The sequence below is a fragment of the Vigna umbellata genome, chromosome 2, assembly GCF_029865625.1.
Source record: "Vigna umbellata cultivar VRB3 chromosome 2, Vumbellata_1.0, whole genome shotgun sequence".
NCBI classification, from domain to species: Eukaryota; Viridiplantae; Streptophyta; class Magnoliopsida; order Fabales; family Fabaceae; genus Vigna; species Vigna umbellata.
Window position 1 is genome coordinate 12,607,090 of NC_142166.1, and position 24,717 is coordinate 12,631,806.

At 32.9% G+C, this 24,717-nt stretch overlaps 2 protein-coding genes across 3 annotated transcripts; both read left to right on the forward strand.

Annotated features, from left to right (window-relative positions):
* Positions 1–10,017: 10,017 nt before the first annotated feature.
* LOC124825744 (pentatricopeptide repeat-containing protein At1g18900-like) lies at positions 10,018–13,444 on the forward strand. The gene is made up of 2 exons (XM_047298441.2): positions 10,018–10,169; positions 10,617–13,444. The coding sequence occupies exons 1-2, from the start codon at positions 10,164–10,166 to the stop codon at positions 13,254–13,256; spliced, it is 2,646 nt and encodes an 881-aa protein (XP_047154397.1). The 5' UTR covers positions 10,018–10,163; the 3' UTR covers positions 13,257–13,444.
* A 2,871-nt stretch (positions 13,445–16,315) lies between these two features.
* On the forward strand, positions 16,316–20,288 carry LOC124825745 (protein NUCLEAR FUSION DEFECTIVE 4-like). 2 transcript variants are annotated; one of them, XM_047298443.2, is made up of 3 exons: positions 16,316–16,950; positions 17,441–18,655; positions 19,292–20,288. In XM_047298443.2, the coding sequence occupies exons 1-2, from the start codon at positions 16,456–16,458 to the stop codon at positions 18,620–18,622; spliced, it is 1,677 nt and encodes a 558-aa protein (XP_047154399.1). In that variant the 5' UTR covers positions 16,316–16,455; the 3' UTR covers positions 18,623–18,655; positions 19,292–20,288. The 2 variants fall into 2 exon arrangements, with proteins under 2 accessions (XP_047154399.1, XP_047154398.1); XM_047298442.2 differs by lacking the exon at positions 19,292–20,288 and having other exon boundaries at positions 17,441–18,883.
* The last annotated feature ends 4,429 nt before the right edge of the window (positions 20,289–24,717 follow it).

Below are 24,717 nucleotides of genomic sequence, written 5' to 3' on the forward strand. Positions count from 1 at the left end.
AAGGTTTCAAAAATGATTTGCAGATGCAATTGTGCCACAATTTCAAAGCTTTTTGGGGTCTCGAGTTATAAATGGAGCCGCATTTGTTCTATTTATTTAGTTTTTGGTAATGTCTTGGATTGTGACAAAATCATCACTGTAGTTGCAATTTAGAACCTTGGACTTATGGTTTAGTTTCAAGTGAGGAGAGGAACTGGAAAAAAATAAAAAGCATCTTTTTTTATAAGAGAACTCTTAATTGGAGGGGAGGTATTTGAGTTCCTCATTTTCCCTTCCCTCTAAACCTTTGAAGCAAACAACAAATTTTATTCAAATCTCTCTCTCCTTCCTTGTTTTTATATTTGTGTTGTATAGGATTGGATCCCATGAACTGTAGTTTAAGTCATTTATGCATAATATTGTTAAAATCTAAGGAAAAAAAAGATAAAAAATGCTATTTGTATTGATTTCTTGATTGGTAAATTGGAATGAAACTATTGGTGTTTTAAGGAAAAAATTTAAATACATCAGTAACTGTGTTGATCTTTAACCCAAACCTATATTATGCCAATTACTAAATTGAAACTTTAATTTTGATAAGAGAACACCAAAAGCACTAAGGGATTTCTATCTACGTTTTGTCCTTGGCATTATACTTACTTTATCTGTTAATATTGATTTTTCGTTAAATTTCCTTTTTAAGTATTTGGTTGAGTTAAATTTTTAAGTATCTCACTTATCCACACAGTAGAGCTCAGTGTTGAAAAACTAGAGGAGCAGGCTTCAGTATTGGAGAAAGAATTGAGCTTGAAAGGAAGGAAAACTCTTAATGTGTTGAAAGAGTTGGCTGGACCGTGACCAGTATACTGCACTATAAAAATAGTTAACTGAACCGCACTGATTATAAGTGAACTAAAAAATAGTTCAGTTTAGTTACTCTGAACTATTTTTTAGTTCAGTGCAGTTTTCCTAAATTGGTTTATAGTTAACTATAAACCTTTACAGTGCAGTACACTATAAGACAGTTTGCCCACCCCTACTCCCCGCCTATATAATTAAAGGGAACTTCTTTGATCAAGGTCCCACCATGGTGGACCACTACCCGAAACATGTCATCACACATCCCTACCCGAACCCTGCAAATGCAAACGGGGGACCATTTATTTCAGTTAAAGTAAGACCTATGGGACCACTATCATGCATCAAAACAACACAACTTTTCACACAAAACAATTTCACCCATAGTTAAACCCCCTAAAACGCGACAACAATCAAAACATATCGGAAATCTCAACTTCTTAAAATTATCAAATGTAAACCCTAACCTGATTTGGGGAATTCAATTTGCTCTATAGATTTCACCTTAAAGATCACCCAATTTGGAAGACAGCTCCTCCAAAATGCTTAACCCCAAATCACGATTTCTACAACCCAAACCCTAACTCAGAATTTTTTAACCACTGCCACGTCAACTTTAATGAAAATCACATGTTTACCCCTTATGCAGCCACGTTATGAACCTATGCAGCCACGTTATGAACCTAAACAACCACGTTGCACAGATCACTCCACGCTGTCAGTTGGATCACTAAATATTTAACGCCGTGACCAAAAAGGATTTAATTGTACATTTTTTTCACAAGTTGAGACCACATTGACCTTTTTAAAAAAGGTAGGACGGACTTGAACATTACCCCCTAAAGAGAGACCAAAAAGGTATTAAGCCTATATTTAAATTGATAACACCATTTTTTGTTTTTTAACAATAGATTAAAATTTTATTTGTTTAATTATAAATATGGAAAGAATTAATTTTGATACAGTTCTTAACTCTTAATAATATGTTCTCAATAACATTTGAATTGCACTCGAATTTCAAAACAGATAAATTTTACAAAAACATTTTTAATGTTAGAAATATCTCAAACACTCCCATTCTGTTGTTCATAAGAATGAACATACTTCTAATTCTTTTCTTATATGAAAAAGAAGTTGGTGTATCATATGAATTTTAAAGGATTTTAAAAAAGCCGCAAACCATTTTTAAAAACGAAAATATAACTTTTAAAATTTGTCTTGTGGATACGTTTGAAAGCCATCGATTAAATATAATATATTTTTAACAACTCTTCAAAAAGCGTGTCTAGAAAAAAAAATAAAGTTTATTAATATCTATTGCTATTCTTGCAATAGTTTGTTTGTTTTTATAATTGTATTTCTTAAATCTAATTTGTTTTTTAAAATGTTCAAATCTTAACTGTAGTGTTTTATATAAATTTCTAGGTATAATCTATTCAACTAATTATAGAATTAAGCATGGAAGAAGACAAATAAATAATACAGAGGTTTTGTTAGTTATATTGAATTGATGACAAGGTATTTTTCTACATCTAATATCACTTGTTTAAGAATTATTAATAACGATTTTTCCATTTTTTTAGAAAAAAATGAAAGAAAATTTTGAATTTTTTTTGTTAAAAATAGTTTATATATAAGTTAATTTACACAAATTATCCCATGTGTTTTTTTTAAGGAAATCAACTTCAATTTATTTTAAGTCTTATTCTCATAATTCTTTTGTTCAAATCTCATTCTCATCATTTCTCTGTCTAAAATCTTATGCAAAAGTTTTGCTTTTTAATTTTGAATTTCATAATATTTTCTCAAATAGTTGATACCCAGATACTTGTATATTTCATTGACTCTTAAGATAACATATATCATTTCAACTTATCCAAATTGTTAAGAAAATGTCTAACACTTATATTTTTGATTAAGTAATGAAAACAATAAAGCATAATACACTCTCTTACTTTGTATGTAAGAAGCAAGCTTTACTCAAACAACAAATAATGTAAGATGTGAGTGTTTCATCTCTCAAATGTTATAACACTATGAAATCTTATTTTATACCTGATAAACATTTACAACCTCAAATAATACGTAAATAGTCTTAAGCTAACATCGTACTTTACAAATATCTATATATTTATTTTATTTCATAGGAAATGTTCGTTTCTTACATCTAACGAAGAGGAATCACTTTAAAGATTATATCACATCAACAATTTTTTAGAACTCAACCTTAAGTTACTTTGCTTCATCAACTATCTGGTACTTGAATTGTTAATATTGTAAAGAATTATTAGTTGAGTACGAAAATGTGCTTTACATGATTTAAAGTAAATGCTCTCTAATCAATACTTGATAAGTTCAATTAGCTATGAGATTTGCTTGAAAAAGAGAAATACATTTAATGCAAGCATGAAGTGCATTTAAAACATCTTCCTCTACAAAGCTCATTGTATGTAAGGATGAAATTCAAATGAGTCTGAAATTGACTCAACGATCAGAAAAGGATTTATAGTAACTTTTTTTCTTCCATGTTTATTAAAAGTGATCTAAGAAGAAGAGGAAAAGAGCAAGATTTTCCTAAGTACTAAAATTGTGACAATATTTTCTATGACTAAAGGCTTTAAAAAGAACATTATTTATGTTCAACCTTTAGAAAACTCGTAGATAGAGTTTAACCTTGTAAATGTGGAAAAAATGCTACCCCCTCTATAGTGTGAAAAATCCATAATATGTTAATCATAGAGACATTTTCTTTGTATTAAGTCGGGAGTGACTTGTTTTTTAAAGAACACTCATGTTGAGCCAATAATGTCTTCTTGTTGAAAAAAATACTCAATAGATTAGGCAAAAGTGGCTATATTAGAAAGAAAACTCATGTTGAACCAAAAGTGACTACTCGATAGGGTTAGTCAAAAGTGACTATAATTCGAAATAATACTCAATAGGATTAGTCAAGAGTGACTAGTTGTAAAAGAATACTTTGTGAGGTTAGTTAGGAGTGATTATGGTTCGAAAGAACACTCAAATGAAGTTAGTTAAAAGTGGTTATGGTTTGAAAGAATATTCATTTGTACTTTGCAATATAAGTCTGCCTAATGGAACTTAACTAGTTGATTAAGAATTAGACGTAGTCTATGTTGTCAAACGAACAACTACAAATTTTTTTAGTAATCATTCTTCTCTTATTTTTTAATATGGCATACTATTGAATCTAAACTACCTAGTGAAACTTAACTAGTTGATTAAGAATTAAACGTAGTCTACGTTGTCAAACGAACAACTACAAAATTTTTTAGTAATCATTCTTCTCTTATCTTGTTAATATGGCATACTATTGAATCTAAAGTAATTGAAGAAGAACTTTTCAAACTAAGTTCTTTAAAGGCCTTTGCCATATTATTTGTTAAGTGTAAAACTATCATTTGACATTTTATCATCAATTTTTTATCATAGATGATATTTACAAAAGGTTTTAAAAACACAATTCAACTATATTTGCTTGTCTTTTACCATATTTATACATTGACACTTATCTTGGCTCATTGCTTTCTAGTAAGAACCTATTACGAATACTTTAATCATCCTAGCCACTTTACTTGAAACTTTTTAATATAATAGGAAGAATATGGTTAAATATGAAATTTTCGTGTTAATAAGGTATGCCTCACCTGTAAAAGAAAATTGTTTCTATTTTCAAAAGGGTTAGATTCTTCTCAAACTTCCTAATATTTATGTTCCATGTTTCTACCCTTTCTCATGTTAGCCTCAATTGGCATTTCAATACATAAAGAAAATTGATATAATCTTACAATATAAAGAATTTGTTACTTTGTCCTTCACCCTAATAAATCCATATATACTCAAGGACAAGTCTACTTTGAGACTAAAATCTAATTTGAATTTTTTCATAGCACCTTTTGATAAACAAACTATTACTCACCGATGCTTCTCCTAAAAAATATCACATCATTTGCAAATTAGAGTATACTTCAAGACTTTTCTCGTCAGTCATAAAACTTTTATAAATAATTTATCCATCACTTCATTCAGTCTTTCTACCACAATTATGAATAAGAAAGGTGTCATTGGATCATCTTGCCTTAGGTCACTTTGCATCTTAATATCATATGTAGAGCTGACATTAACCACAATTGATGTAAAGTGTGGGCTAAACATTCTTTCTTTTATTCACACATCTCTTGTAAAACCATAAGTGTTATCACTTTAAACACTAAACATTTTTTCTTGTTATTCTTGTTTCATTCACCACTTTGTTAACATCAACTGCAAATGACAAATAAACCTTAACCAGTAGATATCGTTAGAACTCATTCTGATTTTCATGATGCATTAACCAAACATGAATTGAATATGAGTAATATTTAATTTTATAAATCAAATACGAAAACAAATATATATATATATATATATATATATATATATATTTGTCTCGTTTCCATATGTGGTTGTATTAAATTACTGAAACACTTTTAACTTATTATGTAATCTAAAAAACTTATTTCTCTACTCTCTTTAGTTTTTTTTTCTTTTAAGTTCTTCTAAAGAATCATATTTTTATTATATAATTTTTATTTTTTCACTTGACTATTCAACTCATTTTATATCTCCTAGTTCACTTAAATATTCAAGTTACCTCTTCTTTCAACATTTACAATATTGATAAATGTTGTAACTATAAAAAAAAATTCAATTATTTACTTTCTTATATTAGTTGACATTTAAGCAATTATTGTTTGATATTCTATATTTTAATTTTTAGCAAATTGTTTTACAGATGTGTGAATTTGAGCGACGGTATAAGGTTTAACGTTGATCCACATATACCAAAGTAAAAAAATCAACTGAATAAAAAAGACCCTTATTGAAGTTACAATTTTGTTTCATCCTTTTTGCCTCCACGAACAATAATCCTAGAAAGATTATAATCATCCAAGAGATTTTCAAGCGATTGGAGTTCACAATACAAAACGAATATTTTGATTCTATAAAATTTTCTCCAATTCAGTCTTTAGCACATCTACCTAGAAATAGGAAACAACAACCACTAAACAAACAGAAAACTAAAAAATTCAAATTACAATTACGAAGAACTTATTACCAACTTGGCATTATATCTTTTGTTGTTAAAACATAATCTGGAAAAATGCAGGCCTGGACAATTGAAATTAAAATGAATTTATATAAAAAGAAAACATAATCTTTCCATGTATTGTGATTAGAACTGAAAATAAAAGAAATTGATGATAAGAAATTCATACCTTCCGAACACAGTTAGACATCCATGGACGGTGGTTGAAATCTAAGAGTGGCCCGTGGAAACACGTTTCTGCTTTCATTATTTGAATATTTTCAGTTTCACATAAATCTCTTTCTTTGTTCAAGACTTGGACTTTCATGATCATTTTTTATCGTATCAATTCTCATGAAGAAATAACAATATTGTCCAAACATCAAAATCAACAAAAATGAAAATAACTCAACTTTCCACAAAAGAAATTTACAACACATTAATCTGGAAATTCCACTTAAACCATTTAGAGCAATCACAATCTACGTAAAATTAGAATTCAAAATAAACAATTGTGTTTTATTCAAAAATTGAAGGTAACATATTAATATTATTATTATTATTATTTAGTTATTATAAACATAAGCAATTTTGCACAGAAAATTGAGTATTTTATGTTTATATTTTTGAAGCCAGTTGGTACTTCAATTTTTTTTAAACTGGTGTGAATTTAGATGAATGTTGATGACTTTTAAGTAAAAGGAATTGATGTACGTTAGAATAATTTTATTTCGGAACAAGTTTGTTTTAAAGTTCAATGTACATTTTTTTTAACTTAATGGAATTTTGTTTATCGTTTTTAGACAAAGTGATGTATGGAGAGAAGATCGATTTCATATAAAAAAAAGTATTTAACTTTTTTGACGGATGACAGTCAGTTACGATTTTATCCTCTGAGAGTTATACACAAGTTTGTAGGCTACTAAAATCATAAAATTTCTTTAATTCATTATACACAACCCTCTCTATCTTTCCCTTTTCACTTTTCTTCGACTTCTCAATTCCTTTTTTTCCTAAAATCGAACTTTACTTATATATATATATTTTATTTTAAAACTTTCACGAGTAGTTAAGGAAAGGAAATTTTGAAACTTTCACAAGTATTTAAAGAATTTATATTTTAAACATAATTTTTTAAAATTTTTTGACCAAAATGTTTCCTATCCAGCAATTGTAAGGATTCAGAAATTCAGAGAAAGTGGAAGACAAGTGTATGTAGTTGATTGGACCGATTGATTTTTGACGGTAGTATATAAAGGAACTTTTCAAAATTTCGTGTTACTCTCTTCTGCATGCACTCCTTCTCTCCAAGTTTCTGAATTTCATTTCCTCCTCATTCCCTCTAGAAATTCTCATCTCTTGTTTATCTGATTATCAATCAGGTTGTGCCTAAGCTTTCTTGGTGTCAAGAGCTTTCTTTTGAACCGATCAAGTTGTTGTTTTGAGCTGGTAAGTTCATCATCTTCTTAGAAATTTTTTTTCTGGCACATGCAAGCCAAGTTTCTGGTTGCATGTGTTTATCATCTTCTTCTCTTAAATTCTGATCACATTTCTGGTCTTTTGGTTGGTCTACTTCCACTAAACGGTGAACCATAGGTTTCTAGAATTTTTGGTGGTGAGCGAGTTTCTGCAACTATGAGTTTCTACAACTATGAGCTTTAGGTTTCTAGAATTTTTGGTCTCTCGGTCATTAACTGGGTTCGGTCTCTTTGGAGTCTTTACCGTTCATGAGCGTTCGGTCTTAGGTGGGTGGGTGATTTCTTAGGAGCGCTCGATCTTATATTAGCAGTTATGCTAGTGTTAGCGCTCGGTCTTATACTAGTAGTTATGCTAGTGTTAGCGTTCGGTCATATCATTTGGGGTGATGAGAAACTATTCGGTCTCCAATGTTCACAGGGTTTTCAGTCTTATGAGTGAGTATATAATTGGTGAATGACATGTTATGATAATTGATGAGGATTTATGTTTTCAAGTAATGTGGAAGAGAATTCCAAGGAGGAATGTCTCGTGGATGGTATTGGAATTGTAAAGTATGAATGTGGGTATCGTGCTAAGCTGGTGTTTATCCTGATATTCTGTGATTACTCATTCTCATGTAGAGAGGAGTAACTCATGTGTGAGAATGGCAGGAGGTCCTTTAACCTCAAGGTATCGAGGTAATCTTCACTGGACTAACCTTGTGGGGTAACTTGATGGGGTCTTGTTGTTTCACCACTACAAGTGCAAAAACGCCTGTAGCTACACATTCATACAATCCGGATGGTCAAGTCAGGTGTTCGGTCTATACATGAATTATGGTGTTCGGTCTATGCATGAGTATAGTGTTCAGTTTGTATATGCTTGCTTGTATTCGGTTTTGGTATGTTGTAGTGTTGGTATTGCATTATTTGGACTTGTGCGAAATGTATGTATGTGTATACAATTAAATTATGTTAGCTTACCCTTGTTTCCTGTTCTGTCCATGTTTCCAGTTCGGTTCTTTTTTTGCAATGATCACCTTGTGGGTGTGAGCAGTTAGAGAGGAGCTCTCGGTGGAGCAGTCCTTGGAAGGAGATGACCCCTCGATTTAGTACAAGCCCGCTCGGTCTTGTGAATAGTTTTGTATGAACTGTTCAATTTATGCACATAGTTTTGGAATAGTGTATGACTTCTGTAAAATTTTAAATTTTATGATTATTTTGTAATAATTGTAAGGTTAACTTTATTTTCTAGTAACCATATTATAAAATGATGACACCAGTATATAGTTTTATGCTATAATTTTGGGATATTAAATATCAAGTTGATATTGATTACAAGAACCAACTCACCCTTTAAACAAAAATATATATTAAAAATATAATTATAAAGTTCTTATTGTATTTTTAAATTTAATATTTGAAAAAAATGATTTTTCCTCTTTATCTTATATATAAATATAATTACTCTAATAAAAAAAGTTAATATTTTTTATTAGTTAATTACTAATTCGATTCCGTAGACAAAAACAACATTGCTAGATTATAAAAGAAATTAGAACTCAATTAAACCAAAAACATAAATATGAAAAAAAATACTTTAAAAAAATCAGAAAAAAATACTTTGAACTGATACATAACATTTACAAAGACATAGTTAATGCTATTTATACATATTTAACTGAAATGACTAAATTGAATTGATTTAACACAAAATAAAACTTAAATGAACAAAAAAAAGAGGCCAAATTAAATAAAAGCATACCAAATTACTAATTAAACTATTTATTTTTAGACCCTATACTTACTGCTTAAATTAATCATTACTATCCATACATATACATCATATTTAGACAAAAACATTAAAGTGGTGAAAATTTTAAAAAATTACGAAAATGAGTAAATTATGCTAATTTTATTCGACTTCAGTATGTTATAATATTTTTTAAATTTTAACTAAAATTGTACCAATTTAATACATCTTCAATACATTGTATTTTTTTTAATTTTAATTAAAATTGTATGAACTTGACATAACTTTACTTTATAAATCATGATCATTTTAAGTTGGTCGCAATTTCTTCAAAATAAAATTATATCAAATTAACACAACTTTTTTATTTTTAAAATTAAAAGTTTGAAAACAAAATCGGACTATTTTAATATTTTCCTTGTTTCAAATACTTAGATCCTGACATTTATTGAAAAATATATGTTCCTTGGCTAATTCGAAAGACTAACGAATAGGCTACGTGTTCTTCGTGTGGATCACGAATGAGCGTGGGCTGCAAGGAACACTCGTCTTCACTTAAAAACACAAAAATAAATAAATAAAAAAGTAAAAAAGGAAATGAAATTTTAAGAAGGGCTGCTTATAATCTCGTGATGGCTCCATCCCCATCGAATCCGAATTCTCTGTGGCCAAATTCACGAGTAACCAATTGCATGAAATAATATTAAAATATTTTAAAAACATTTTATATAAATATTATCTCAGACCTTCATACAAAAATATACATAAAATAGAAATAAAACAGAGGGAAAAAAAATCACTCATCTTCCTTAAATTGGACCGAATATATATAAAAATATGTATTACCGAGCACCGGTTGAACCGGGTCGAGTGCGTGAGATCAGGGCACACCTCAGCTCATTGATACATTAGCTTCTGCCCCAAGTTGTTTGGAAAAGTCTACAACGCCACACACAACACAAACCAGACCAGCCGCCACCCCTCTCTTCACTTTCTCAGCCCTTCTATGCTTCCATAGCACCATTCAATCATGCAGGTATCTCTTCACTCCCTCAACGCCTCTCAAATTTCATTCATCTCTACAATCTACCATTCTCTATCTCTTTCTTCTTTCGGAATCATCGCATGTTTCGTGTTTTCGGTTTTCTAAATTACAGCCTTTTCCTTTCAATTGCTTTAAAACTTTAACGAGTATGCTTGCCTTTCTCCGTCGCTAGTGTCTCTCTGGGTGAAATGGAATTGCCGCAGTGTTTTCTTCTCTCAAAATGCCTGCTTTGACCATGCTATTTTTTTTTCTTAATTGGACTTTGTTTATTATTATAACAATGATAATTAGGTGTGTGTGTGTTCTTATAGTTGGTGCTATGATACCTGCATTTCCCATTTTACTGTGGTTGGTATTCTGTTCGTTTACTTCAATGTGATGCTACTTTCATTTTTCTTTTGGGTTTTGTCATTATGAGATGTTGAATTTTGTTCACAGAATATGTTAAGAGCAAAGCAGATCAGTACCCTTTCCAGTAATGCTAGGAGTTTTTTTCTTGGGGGTTCGCGATGTAATGCGGGTGATGGCAACTCCTGCACTTGCCCTGAGGATGAAAAATGTGTGTCAAGAAGACAGCAGAGAAAAACTAGTGAAGATTTGCTTGTTCAGAAACCTTCCTCCTTAGTATCCAAAACCACATCTCAAGTTGTAGGAACACTGGTCTCGGGAAGCTTGGCAAGTGGCTCTGCTTCCCTCAAGACTGGGGATGTTGGTCAATCTGGTTGTGTACAACAAATTCGGTCTACTTCGTATGCATCGAGTAGACCAGATGCTGTGGCATACGCTTGTGGTGTTGATGGTGTTCAGGACCATGTTACTCATTCGTCTTCTCTTAATGCTGACCAGTTTTACAGGGCCGGTATTGCTGCTGTTAATTTTATTTCTGATGTAGTTAATTATAAGTTTCCTTTGTCAGATGGCATGGGAATACTAAACTACCCTAAGAATTATATGGTTGATCCTTCCAGAGCCTTACCCAACATTAGATCTTCCAATGTGCAGCGAATTAGAAAGGAGAGCTTTACTGGGGTTCATTCCAAACCACCCGTTTCTACTCATCCGGGGCCATCAAAACATACAAATAATCATCATGGGGCAAAGGGAAAAGGTGATAAATCAAATGTAGCTAAAGGCTTTAAGCCTGTTGCTTCTCCTGGGACAGAGAAGTCAGGGGCAGCTCCCAATATTCCAGTAAATAGCCATGACCGCAGAGCCTTGCCACAGAGAACAAGAACTCGTCCAAACCGCTTTGTGACAAATTTTGGTTCTAATATGCCAAATTCAAATCCACAGATGGCAGGGCCATTCAAAGAAAGTTTCAGTAAGTACACAAGGAATGTTAATATGCAAGCAGGAATGGCTCCATCAAACAGGCATTTTACTAATTCAGGGCATGTTGTGGATATGGTTAAAGATATACTGAGACAGTTAAAGTGGGGTCCTGCTACGGAGAAGGCTCTTTATAACCTTAATTTTTCAATTGATGCATACCAAGCTAACCAGATCCTAAAGCAACTTCAAGACCATTCTGTTGCTCTTGGCTTCTTTTACTGGCTAAAGCGACAACCAGGCTTCTGGCATGATGGGCATAGTTACACCACCATGGTTGGTATCCTGGGCCGTGCAAGAGAGTTTGGTGCTATAAACAAATTGCTAGAACAGATGGTCGAGGATGGATGCCAGCCTAATGTTGTTACTTACAATCGTCTAATTCACAGCTATGGCCGTGCAAACTACCTAAGGGAGGCACTGAATGTGTTCAACCAAATGCAGGAGAGGGGATGTGAACCAGATCGTGTTACTTATTGCACACTCATAGATATCCATGCAAAAGCTGGATTTCTTGATGTGGCTATGTCTATGTATGAAAGAATGCAAGAAGTAGGCCTTTCTCCTGACACATTTACATACAGTGTCATGATCAACTGCCTTGGAAAATCTGGTAACTTATCTGCTGCCCATAGGCTATTTTGTGAAATGGTTGATCAGGGTTGTGTTCCTAATATTGTCACATACAATATCTTGATTGCTTTACAAGCTAAAGCAAGGAACTATCAGATAGCATTGAAACTATACCGTGACATGCAGAATGCAGGATTTAAACCTGACAAAGTTACTTACAGCATTGTAATGGAGGTACTTGGTCACTGTGGGTATCTTGAGGAGGCAGAAGCAGTTTTCTTTGAGATGAAACAGAACAATTGGGTTCCTGATGAACCCGTGTATGGTCTTCTGATAGACCTGTGGGGAAAGGCTGGTAATGTTGAGAAGGCTTGGGAATGGTATCAGGCAATGCTGAGAGCGGGTTTGCTTCCAAATGTACCAACTTGCAATTCACTTCTCAGTGCATTCCTAAGGGTGCATCGATTGCCAGATGCATATTATCTTCTCCAAAACATGGTGGCTCTGGGCTTAAACCCCTCTTTGCAGACTTACACCCTGCTTCTCAGTTGTTGTACGGATGCACAATCGTCGTATGATATGTGTTTTTGTCGTGAGCTTATGGCAGTCACTGGTCATCCAGCTCATGCATTTTTACAGTCGATGCCAGCAGCTGGACCTGATGGTCAAAACGTGCGGGATCATGTGAGCAGATTCTTAGACCTTATGCATTCTGAGGATAGAGAAGGCAAAAGAGGACTTGTAGATGCCGTTGTGGACTTTCTTCATAAATCTGGGCTAAAGGAGGAGGCTGGTTCAGTTTGGGAGGTGGCTGCACAAAAAAATGTGTACCCTGACGCTGTCAAGGAGAAAAGCTCTTGTTATTGGCTTATAAATCTTCATGTCATGTCTGATGGAACTGCTGTAACAGCATTGTCTAGGACTCTTGCTTGGTTTCGTCGACAAATGCTGACATCTGGGGTTGGCCCTAACCGGATAGATATCATCACTGGATGGGGTCGAAGGAGTAGGGTGACAGGTTCTTCTCTTGTGAGACAGACAGTGCATGAACTGCTGCATCTGTTCAGTTTCCCATTTTTCACTGAAAATGGAAATTCAGGCTGTTTTGTAGGATGTGGGGAGCCTCTTAGTCAATGGTTGCACCACTCTTATGTGGAGAGAATGCATTTACTGTAGTTGGTAATTGTAGAATTGTAGAATCGTTTCCACTTCAGCTTTAGACAATTTTGCTGAGGGAAATGAAGTGGGGTTTTTACGGTGCTGACATTGTATGTATGTAATTGTACCTGGTCAGTCTGCACTTATCCAAGTTATCAAATTTTTATGTTGAGAATGATAAACTGAATGCTTGTTAGTAATCTTCACTCCGGTATCCTTCATTTTCTTCTTAATCACTTATTTAAGATGTCATTACATTTGCTTTAAATTCAAACCGAAAATAATATTAAAACAAATAGAGATTAAATTTCATAAAGAATAGAAAAATGTTAAAGAATTATGTAAGCCTTTCAGGGTACATGAACTTCTTGGATAGTATTGAGGACATGTGATTTAAGAGAGATATGTTTAATGTTTTCTTGATTTCACTCATTCTCTGACTTCTTTAAGACTATTTTAGACCATTACTTTAGTGAGTTCTATATGTAATAAATAAAATAATACTTATATTTTTCCTCGTCTTCTTGCATTATAACCACTTTAGAATCAAGATTCCCCATCTTTGTTCTTCCATATATCATTGTGTGTCAGCAACATTTATAATCATTGAATTTCCCTTAAGTTTAGATCCAATTGTTTATGTTGTCTTGATAAATTAATAAGAAAAGGTTTAATATAGATGATTTTGAGTGAATTAATAGTTAGCATAAAGTTCTTTATCTTAATTTTCATAATCAAATTAGCTTCTAGATGCGACATTTATAAACATACTTGAATATGATTTAGAAACATTTCAAATTTTTCAAATAAAAGTCTCAGTTGTCCATTTGAACTTCTTGCTACACGAATACATTTTTTCTGGGCACTATTTTTTAATTGAATTATATTTTGTGTCACTCATTTAGAGTTTATATGGAAAAACTAGGTAAATTAGTTGGCAAATTTACCTTTGATATGTATAATTGTTGTAAAATCCTTAAGAAAATGAAATATAAAAGAAAAGGAGAAAAAAATGCATGAAAAAATATAGGAAGTAAAGAAATGGAAAACAAAAAGTAAAAAAAAAAAAAACGATGAAATGCAATTACAAGAGAAAAAAAGTGAAATATGTTTCTTAATATTCCATGCTTTATATAACTTCTATTTTTTTATTATCTAAATGACTTCTTTTTACTGCTATATGATAGTGATATATTTGATTTTCCTCACTTTGTATACTTACTTTTTTCTGGATCTAACCGTAACCGGTTCTTCTCTTAAATTAAAGGTTCCACAAATAAAAAAAATAAGAGGAAGAAGCAAAATAATTGATGAATGTGACAATTCATGAAAGAAAAAAAAAAATCATAGATGAAAACATAATCATTTTCCCAGTTATTTTAAATTTTTTAGATTTTAGTCAAGAAAAAACATATTTTAGTTGGTTAAATGCACCAAAAGAATAGAAGAAAAGTCAATTTGTCATTTATAGTTGATTAAATTCACGAATTGGTTGACTAAAACAACATTTAAATATTTCAGTTGGCTATCATGTTCATTTTGGATGATTAAAATGACCTTTTGTTAAATTAAAATTATTAAAACCTCCTTGTAAGTTATCTTAGCTTATTAAAAGCTTATTTTAATTGATTAATAAACTACAACATGATCACAATAGACACAAAAATTAATTTAAAACGTGAAATTATAGTCCAACTGGTTATCTAAACTTCACAACATGTCCAATTCATCATCTAAAACACAAATTAAGATACAATCATAGTAAAATATGCAATGATCAAAACCTAATACAACAAATCCATAAAAATAAACTCTCAATCAAAATCAAATCAATAAATAAATTAGTACAATCATACCAAGAATGATTGATGAATTTTACTATTTTCTTAGACAAATATATGCTTGAATAACAACTATTAATTCCTTGTCCTTCACACATACCTACATGACAACTATTAAAAGATAAATTTTGGTCCCCAAATGATTTTGGGTCTTGAATGATCAGTTACTTTTGTTTGAACCTTCTGATATCCATTTATATCTACCAATTTGCATACCAAATTTTCTCATGTAACAATAATTAGAAGCATGTTCATTCTTCGAATAATGAAAACGTGTTACAAATGGAGTGACAGGATTTTCTAAAGTTAAAGAATTTTTTGTAAAACTTTTCTTTCTTTTGAAACATGTATCCAATTTTAGCTTTATTTATAACACACTTTTTAGTATAAATTACATTATGATTAGCTTTTCCCACAATGAACTTTACAAGTGTTCTAATCAAATATTAAAATTTTACTTTCCAAAGCCTTTCTTTACAATTTTACGAGTTAATTAAATATATTTAAATTTATCAAAACTTTAAAACCTATTCAAACCTAAAATAAATTCGTGCATCACACCAACCTTTACTAATACTAAATAAACAATATTGTATACAAATTACACAATAATAGTTTATTAGGTCATTAAGTGTCTACGAGTTTCACGTGCAATATTAATTTATTATAGTGCCTTAAAAGCTTAGTACTGTAATATAAATTTTACCTCCAAAGTTTTATAATTATAACTTACGAATTATTACTCCTTTTTTCTTCCTATCACCAACACAATTTCCTTGTCACTATTAGAAACAAGTAAAAAAAAAATAATGATATTTGACAATATTTTTTTATCAATATTTCAACATCATTTATGTGTTATTATGTGATTGATCCAAAATTATTTCACAAATAATAATAATAATAATAATCATAAACATCAACATAGACCAACGATAAATAGTGTTAAAATATTATAAAAATATTATTATTCAGAAAAAAAATAGTTTTTTTATTTATATTTTTTTCTTAAACATAATTCTTTAATTTTTCAAATTTTCTAAAATTAATCTAACTCAGTTAAAAGAAGTAAGAATGAAAAGAAAAACAGAAAAAAAAAAAAGGGAGCAATGCCGGGACTACGATTTTGATTGGACCTTACATTCAAACATGAATCATAAATAAAATGTCCTAACTTACTGGTTAATAACGTACGATATTCAAATACATTTGAACCACCTAAATTCTGTTATTTTTGAAAAAAACAATAATAAAATTTGTCGGATTCCTTCAAGTGTATCCAGTGGAGTTCGGTTCCACACCCTAACAAACAGTTTCCGTTTTTGGTTGGTTCACGTCAAGCAAACATTTTAACCCATTCGGCCACCAAGGGATCGATGGGGTGGGTGGCGAATCCGTGGACGGCCGTCGCCGCCGCCATCTGGATCCAGTCGAGCTGCGGCGCATCGTACACCTTCAGCATTTACTCCGCCGTGCTGAAGTCAACGCAGGGCTACGACCAATCCACCCTCGACACCGTCTCCGTCTTCAAGGACATCGGCGCTAACTTCGGCGTCCTATCTGGCCTCCTCTACACCGCCGTCGTTCCCTACACCCGTCGCTCCGCCCTTCCCGGCTCCCCGTCCAAGTCCAAATGGACCTCTCTCGCTGGGCCCTGGGTCGTTCTCGCTGCCGGAGCGATCCAGTTCTTCGTGGGCTACCTTTTCATATGGGCCTCCGTCGTGGGCCTTATAAGCCCGCCTCCCGTGCCCGTCATGAGCTTCTTCGCGTGGCTCGCGGCTAACGGTCAAACCTTCCTGAACACCACCAATGTCGTCACTGGCTTGCGCAATTTCCCTGGGTATAGCGGCACGATCATTGGGATCATGAAGGTAACTGAAACAAAAAGGGTTCAACGAGTGAATAGTGATTTGTTCCGAACGTAGGTATAAGCATACTGCATAATTTTTAAATTAAAATGCAATTGGGAAATGTTTATTTTAATTTAACCTAAGGAACGGCATTAAGCCCTATTTTAGTTTCATTGTGATTCTGTTGTTTCAGTGACTTTAATTTGTGTTGACCAATTAGAGATCTTCACGAAATTGCTTTAGTTGAATCCGGGGTTTGAAGATCAAGCAAAGTTGTATTGACTAGAGAGAGAATTTTGTTTTTGTTATGATTTTTTCTGTTTAAACAAATTTGTCTTAACATTTGTGTTATCTTACAAAAGAAAACTAAATCAGAAACCATTTTATGTTTTTTGTTAAATGTTTGTTATAAATGTCAGCATATTACTTGACCTTTGATAAGAAGAAGACAGTGTAGAAAACCTGTAACATTCTAATTAAGTTCTGGTTGAATTGGACTTTTGTTGTTCAGGGCTTTCTCGGACTAAGTGGAGCTATCTTGATCCAAATTTACCATACTTTTTTCGATGGGGAGCCGTCAACGTTCATTTTGATGCTTGCTTTGTTACCTTCATTGATCTGCGTGTTGTTTATGTTCTTGTTGAGAATTTATGAAGTTCATGGCAGTGATTACAAGAAGCATTTGGATAGTTTCTCTGTGGTTACTGTGATTATTGTTTCCTATCTCGTGTTCATTATAATCTTACAGAACATCGTTCGTTTGCCATATTGGGGATGGATGTTAGAGTTTGTGATTCTCATGGTTCTGCTAGCATCGCCTTTTGGAATTGCTATCAATGCCCACTGGGATGAGTCGCAGAAGTTTACACAGTCCTACACCATTGAGAGGGGTTCTTCTACAAATAAGGGTACTACATCTTCCAGTTATTCTGCATCAGGGGATCAAGTGGAGTACCATGAGTTGCCCAGTGATGAGGGGCAGGCACATGTGACTTCAGATGAGGAATTGCCACATGAAGAAGATAAGAGCCCATTGCAAGCTATATGCACGCTTGAGTTTTGGATGTTGTTTGTGATCATGATATCTGGATTAGGATCTGGGCTTGCAACTATCAATAATATGAACCAAATAGGACAATCCCTTGGCTATAGTACCATAGAGATTACTAATATGGTATCACTATGGAGTATGTGGAACTTTCTTGGTCGTTTTGGAGGTGGCCATATATCTGATTATATCATGCAGAGAAAAGGTTGGCCAAGGCCCCTATTGATGACAGCAACACTGGGGATGATGGTTATTGGCCATTTAATTATAGCATGTGGTTTCCGTGGAAATTTGTATTTGGGTCCTGTTCTAGTGGGCATTGGCTATGGTGCACATTGGTCCTTGATGCCTACAATCACTTCGGAGATATTTGGTGTGAAGCATATGGGTACCATTTTCAATGCCATTGCTGCAGCAAGTCCACTTGGATCTTACATACTTTCTGTGAAAGTTGTTGGGTATATTTATGACAAGCAAGCCGATGAAGATAATTTTTGTTTTGGCACAGGCTGTTTCATGCCTTCATATTTTATCCTGGCAGGCGTGACTTTTCTTACACTTTTGGTTGCTTTGGTATTATACTTCCGGACCGAAAGGTTTTATAAACAAGTTGTGCTTAGAAGATTGAAACATTATGCAAGATGATGAAGGTTTTATTTGCCTGCGTTTCAACACGAGGTAAAGGCTTAGGAAACCAGTCTTGCTTTCTGTGTTCTGTTTGGCATAAATATAACTGATGCAGTTTTCTATCTACGAGGAAGATTTGAATTATGTATTTTATTTATTGTACAACATAATAAGAGAAATAGATTGAATTATGTATTTTATAATTTATTTGTTATAAATGTACACATAATTAAAAGGAAAGATAGATTCCCTCTTCTCAGAAGGCATTTCATTTTTCAATTACATTCCCAAATGATTGATGATAGACCTATGATTTGTATGCAAGAGAAGAAGGTTGGAGAGGGTTGGGCTAAGGGAAATTGTATGTTATTAGAAGAGGAGAAATACAAATTGAGCTTGGAGTAAGGAGGCATGACCGCTAGGTACTGGAGAGGAGAACTGCGTAATGTTAGGAGATTAAAGAAAACAAGAATAAGAAATAAGTGAAGGGGTACAGCAGAGTTTTGGAGTGAATTGGTGGCCTAGAACAGGGAGAACACACTCTTTATATAATTATGTTATATCAGTTCAGATTTTTATCTTTTGTTTCTGCATTTTTTGCATTTCTTCCATTCTGGTTCATACAATTCCATATGTTGACCTTGAAAAGGAGATTTACTCCTTTAGTTGTATTTTATTTAATATTAGGAAGCTGTTGGGATGGAGGATGGATGGAAGTCTTGACCTGATGGCCGAATCTCCATGCTGAAGCTGAATTGAATTGGGGAATGGAGTGATAGATGCGGAAGTAACCAGAGATGGATTGCTTGTGAGATTTCTTAGTGGATGGAAGATGTTTCTTGAGAAAGGTTCAGTCAATTCTCAAGGAAAAGGTTTAGGAGAGAGTCTAGAAAGAGAGATTATCCTAATGAACTCAAGAATAAAAAACAAGCTGCAAATTCTGCTTAATCTCTCTACTCATTCAAGTTAATTTTACACTGACTAAAGGGTCATACTTATAGAGTTCAACTCTGGATTCAGAGAGCCAAAAGAGAGGGAAATTTGAATATGAATACCTTTGAATATTGACGTGAAAAGTCAATCAAGTGACACTTGTCCATTCATGTTTTTCGCATTTGAGCATGTGTTCGAAATGTGAGAAGCATGATGCACCTATGCTGATCCATATTCGGTCTAGGGTTTTTCTTGGGTTTGAATAATCCCAATTGAAACCTAGCAAGACTCCTCTAAGCCTAGTTTAACCATAGGTCAAAATGCAAGTCCAAAGTCTTATACTACTTAGCTCAAATACATGTCCAAAATATTCCTATTTTGTACAACAAACGTTTACACACTAGAGATGACCTTCTTTGCATATAGTTGAGTCCACCTACCAATTCTTCAAGCATGCTCCTGGTAAGAGCTCTAGGTTTTTTGTCTCTTTATTCTTTAAGAGGTGTAGTTGGACAATTTACATCATCTCCTCTTTCTTCGGAAGGACCTATCCTCAGATTTGTCCTTAGATCTTTGTGGTTCTTAATGACAACAATCTTTTTTATTTTTTATTGTAATGTCTTTTTCCTCCTTTCGGATTCGAATACCAAGATGCAATAAATATCAAACAAAGCAAGTTGTATATGTACAAACATCCTAAAAGAAAAACAACCTCAAAGGTATAATTAATGAAAACTTGACTCTTAATGTACATTGTTAGAGCACAACCTCTTATTACAAAAGTCTATTAAAGAAGAAACTAAAAAAATGGAAAATACAATTGTTTCTTTTAATTTAAAAAGTTGTAAAATTTGTTAGAAATTAGAGTTGTGGATTAAAAAGAAGTTATGTATAAACAGGTGCTTTTGGTTACGAGGATATGAATAATTTTGTTGAGGGAGGTTCCTAGACCAATATATGTCTTTTGACAACAGTTAAATTTGACTTTTTATTACGGCTTCTAAGTCATCATTGAAATCGATGTCATTATTAAAAATCATGACCTGGTCACCTGGTATCATTTATTTTTCTCAAATCACAATGATTTCCAAGCACCATCGACATTTGTTGTCTTAAGAAGCAAAAAGTTTAGAAAATAGAAAATCAAAATAGCGACGATTCTGCTTAGAATTGTCATCTTAATAGATATAAAAAATAAAAACATTGAATTAAAAATCATAACGATTTTGGTAATAACTTTCGTTGAATAAGCTATGTAAAACGATTTTGGTTTCTGTCAATATAACAATTTTCACTATAACTGTCATTAAATATGATGTTTTTTTAAAATATAGTGTTTACAATTTTGTCTTACCACAAACCTGTCAGATAGTTTAAAATATTCAAACAACCAGTTTAAATGATTTAAAGATCTCAAAAGTTAAACAAATAACTAATTAATATATATATATATATATATATATATATATATATATATATATATATATATATATATATATATATATATATAAAAAAGTATTACAACCAAACTCTAACTCAATCTCTCTATATTCTTATATCTAAGAAGGAAATACTTTGTTCACGCTTCTTGAGTAAAGGCTAATTCTTTTTCATCCAATGATTGTTCATTCATTAAAGACATTTTTCAATCTATGATACAAATGAAATGATTTAGAAATCTATGATGTTGAAGATAAATTACTTTTCTCCCATGTTCATGTATTTTGTTCACAAATTGGACTTGTTATGTGATTTTTCACACTATAACCTGACAAGTTTGTGTATGCAGGAAGGTTATTGACAAGTTTTCGTTCACAAATTTTGTCTTCTATGTCGTGTTAGTAAATCATTAACAATTTGGTTAATTTGGTGTCACTTGAGTGCAAAAACATATATTTTCACTAAGTCTTTATGAATTATATTAGTAACGAGCCTGATACATACGATTTGTATGTACTAGCTTGAGAGGGAGTGTTAGATATATTATGTTTATCTTATCTTTATCTTTTATCTTTAATTAGTTTGTTATTATTTCTTATTTGTAATCTAGGCTAAATCCATATATCTTCTATTATAAATAGAGCCCTATGTGTATATTCAGCATAATGAAGATTATTCCCATACATAGTTTTCATTATATTGAACATACACAAACCTGAAGACAAGTTATAAATCATTAACAAAACAAATCATGAACAATGATTTGTACTGAAATTTTCATAAGGAGTCATTCCATCTTAAATGTCTCTTTAGACACCTCTTTGCCTCTCAACACACACATCTCTCTTCCATTGCATGTTTCCTATCTCAATGCATGTTGCAGTCTACGGTGTACCATATTTCTTTTCAAGGTTTGCCAAAGTCATGCTACAATGTATATGTTTTGGTAAGTAGCATTGATCAAACTTTTTATAATGATCGATTGTCTAACCGTCCTTGCTTCAAGCTTTTGTTCAACAATATTGATCGATGAGTACCTATCAAAGGTTCTCTTATACTAAAGTTAGTTTGGTTTGAATGTCAAAGTAATAAATGTGTAATTAACGTCCAACATTTTATTATATTAAATTTACCTACTTGCATTACACGGTGTCCAAATTCAATATAAAATATAAAATTTTAATTAAACATTGTAACATCCCAAAAATACATCTTGAAACTATATAATAGAATAATCACATTTAATAATATACAGATCAGTCTTACACTAAGAAGAGCGTACGGTATTGGTCGAACGACCTTACATAAAGACCAGAAATTAAAACCGAACGCCATAAGTAAATTCTGCCCGAACGATTTACAAAAGCCTATACCGAACGGTCATACTAAACAAAAAGGGAAGGTGATCGAACAACCACCTTTCAATCAACTAAACTACTGACCGAACGTCTTACTGTTCAGTCTTAACTTCAACCTCAACTAGGTTTTCTTCCTCCAGCACCTCTTCCAGCAGCTCGTCTCCTTCTGCTCACATCCACACGGATGATCATTGCAATGACAAAGACGAACGTACAAAACAAGACAAGACAGGAAACACAGGGTAAGCTTATGTAATTTAATTCATGTATAACCATACATTTCACACAATCAAACACACAAAATATATTTCATCATACGTTTCATACAAAGCCTAATACTAAACCGACTGTTCGGACGGTATGAAATCTGTGTAGCTACAGGCGTTCGTGCACCTGGGTGATGTAGTAACTGGGATACCCTTAACAGCTTTCACCCGAGGTTAGTCCTATCTGTCCAAATTAACCATAAGGACTAGGACCTCCTGCCGTTCCCACACATGACCTACCCTCCTCTACGTGAGGACGAGTACTCACGGAACATCAAGATGAACCACCAGCTTAGCATGACCACATTCATACTTTACCAATTCCAATATTCAACCATGAGTCGTTCCTCCTCGGAACGCTCGTCCATAATCCAACACATTCCATCCATATCATATTCTCTTCATCTTTCATTATCAATATCTTAATTTCATCTTTCATTATCAATCATCTCAATATCATCTTTCATTATTAATCATTTCAATTTCATCTTTGTTCAAAGATTATTAAGGACACCAGATACCGAACGTTCAATCCTCACTCAGAAGAGAATGCACACTTGGAACGAGACAGAGAGGTCTCCAGTTCCAGAATAGATTAAGACCACGAGGGATTACAGTCGGGTTAAGAAAGAAACCGAGTACAACTATATATATCACAAGAACGAATAGAACGCATGTTACTTACAAAGTGAGCCAATTAGATGAACTGACTCTTGAGAGCCCCAACCGAACGCTGAAAAGACCATGTCAAGTACTAGGACTCTTGGCCGAAACCAATCGATACAGACACTTCAAGACATTCCAATAATAATACTTAGAAGAATTCACATGAAGAAACCGAACGCTGATAAATACTTAGTTTATTTGAATTTACGTCAAGAAATCCGAATGTCAGTCAATGACCGAGCACGGTAAAGAGAAAACTTTATTGAAGTTGAACGAACGTTATTTTCATCAAGATAGATTATAAAAGAAATGAGTATGAGCGCTTGGTATAAGACCGAGCACTACTCAGTACGAGCGCTTGGTTTGAGACCGAGCACTACTCAGTACGAGCGCTTAGTGTAAGACCGAGCATTACTCAGAACGAGCCCTGGGTGTAAACTGAGCACTACTAAACTTATAATAGAAAGCCTTGATAAATATAATAAGATACTATTTGGAGTAGTATTTAATAACAAATGAAAATATACAATTACCTATATATATATATATATATATATATATATATATATATATATATATATATATATATATATATACTTAAGTTTATAACCAAATACCAAGAAACAACTATGCTTGGCCGAACGCTCATGCACAGTATTACGAACGAAGACGCTCGTCCTCAACTAAGATTCTTCCCAAATGAAAGAATCCAATTCTAACCAAGTTCACTAGAAAACTGAACGGTCAAGGACCGTTCCATAACGAACGTACACTTTCATAGGGAATTTCATGTTAAAATTCTTTATATCAATTCATTTCTCAACATCTATTTTCATAAGATCAAATTCCATATCATAGTAAATAGTCATATTTCATATAAACAAGCATATCAACAATCATGCTTCATATACATTCAACCACTCAATAACATGCATTCATTATCAACGAACGTACAAGCGAACATACAATTAAATTAGATAAGTTTCCCTTACCTCTGAGCGTGAACGAACGTTCCTAGAGGCAGAATTAAGGTTCGCCTGACTACAATTCCTTCTACCCTCACGTTCAACAATTCTTCAAACTAAACCAAACAACAGAATACCAACAATGGCTCAGACAAGATGAAATCATGCAATTAGAACTTGGTTTGCATGTACCAGATAATGAACGGCTAAGGACAAGAAGAACTTACCAGTTCAGAACTCGAAACCGATCGGTTCAAACTGAAGCTCTTGGCGCCGGGAGTGCTTCTACGGTGCCTGAACGAAGATCGGAGAAGAAGAGGTGAGTGTTTCTTTAAGAGAAGATGACGGAGATGTAGTGAGAAGGAGGAGAAAATGGAGTTTCGGGAATCAGAGAGGAAAATGGTTGCGTGCAGAGAATGGTGTAAACTTTTGAAACTTAGATTTTGCTTTTATCAATTAAAACCGAACGTCCAATTCCTTGCAGC

Bases quoted from the DNA above. Each gene is read 5' to 3' on its own strand.
- LOC124825745 (XM_047298443.2), top strand. From the start codon at position 16,456: ATGGGGTGGGTGGCGAATCCGTGGACGGCCGTCGCCGCCGCCATCTGG. The intron at 16,951-17,440 runs GTAACTGAAACA...TTTGTTGTTCAG, and splicing joins CGATCATTGGGATCATGAAG to GGCTTTCTCGGACTAAGTGG.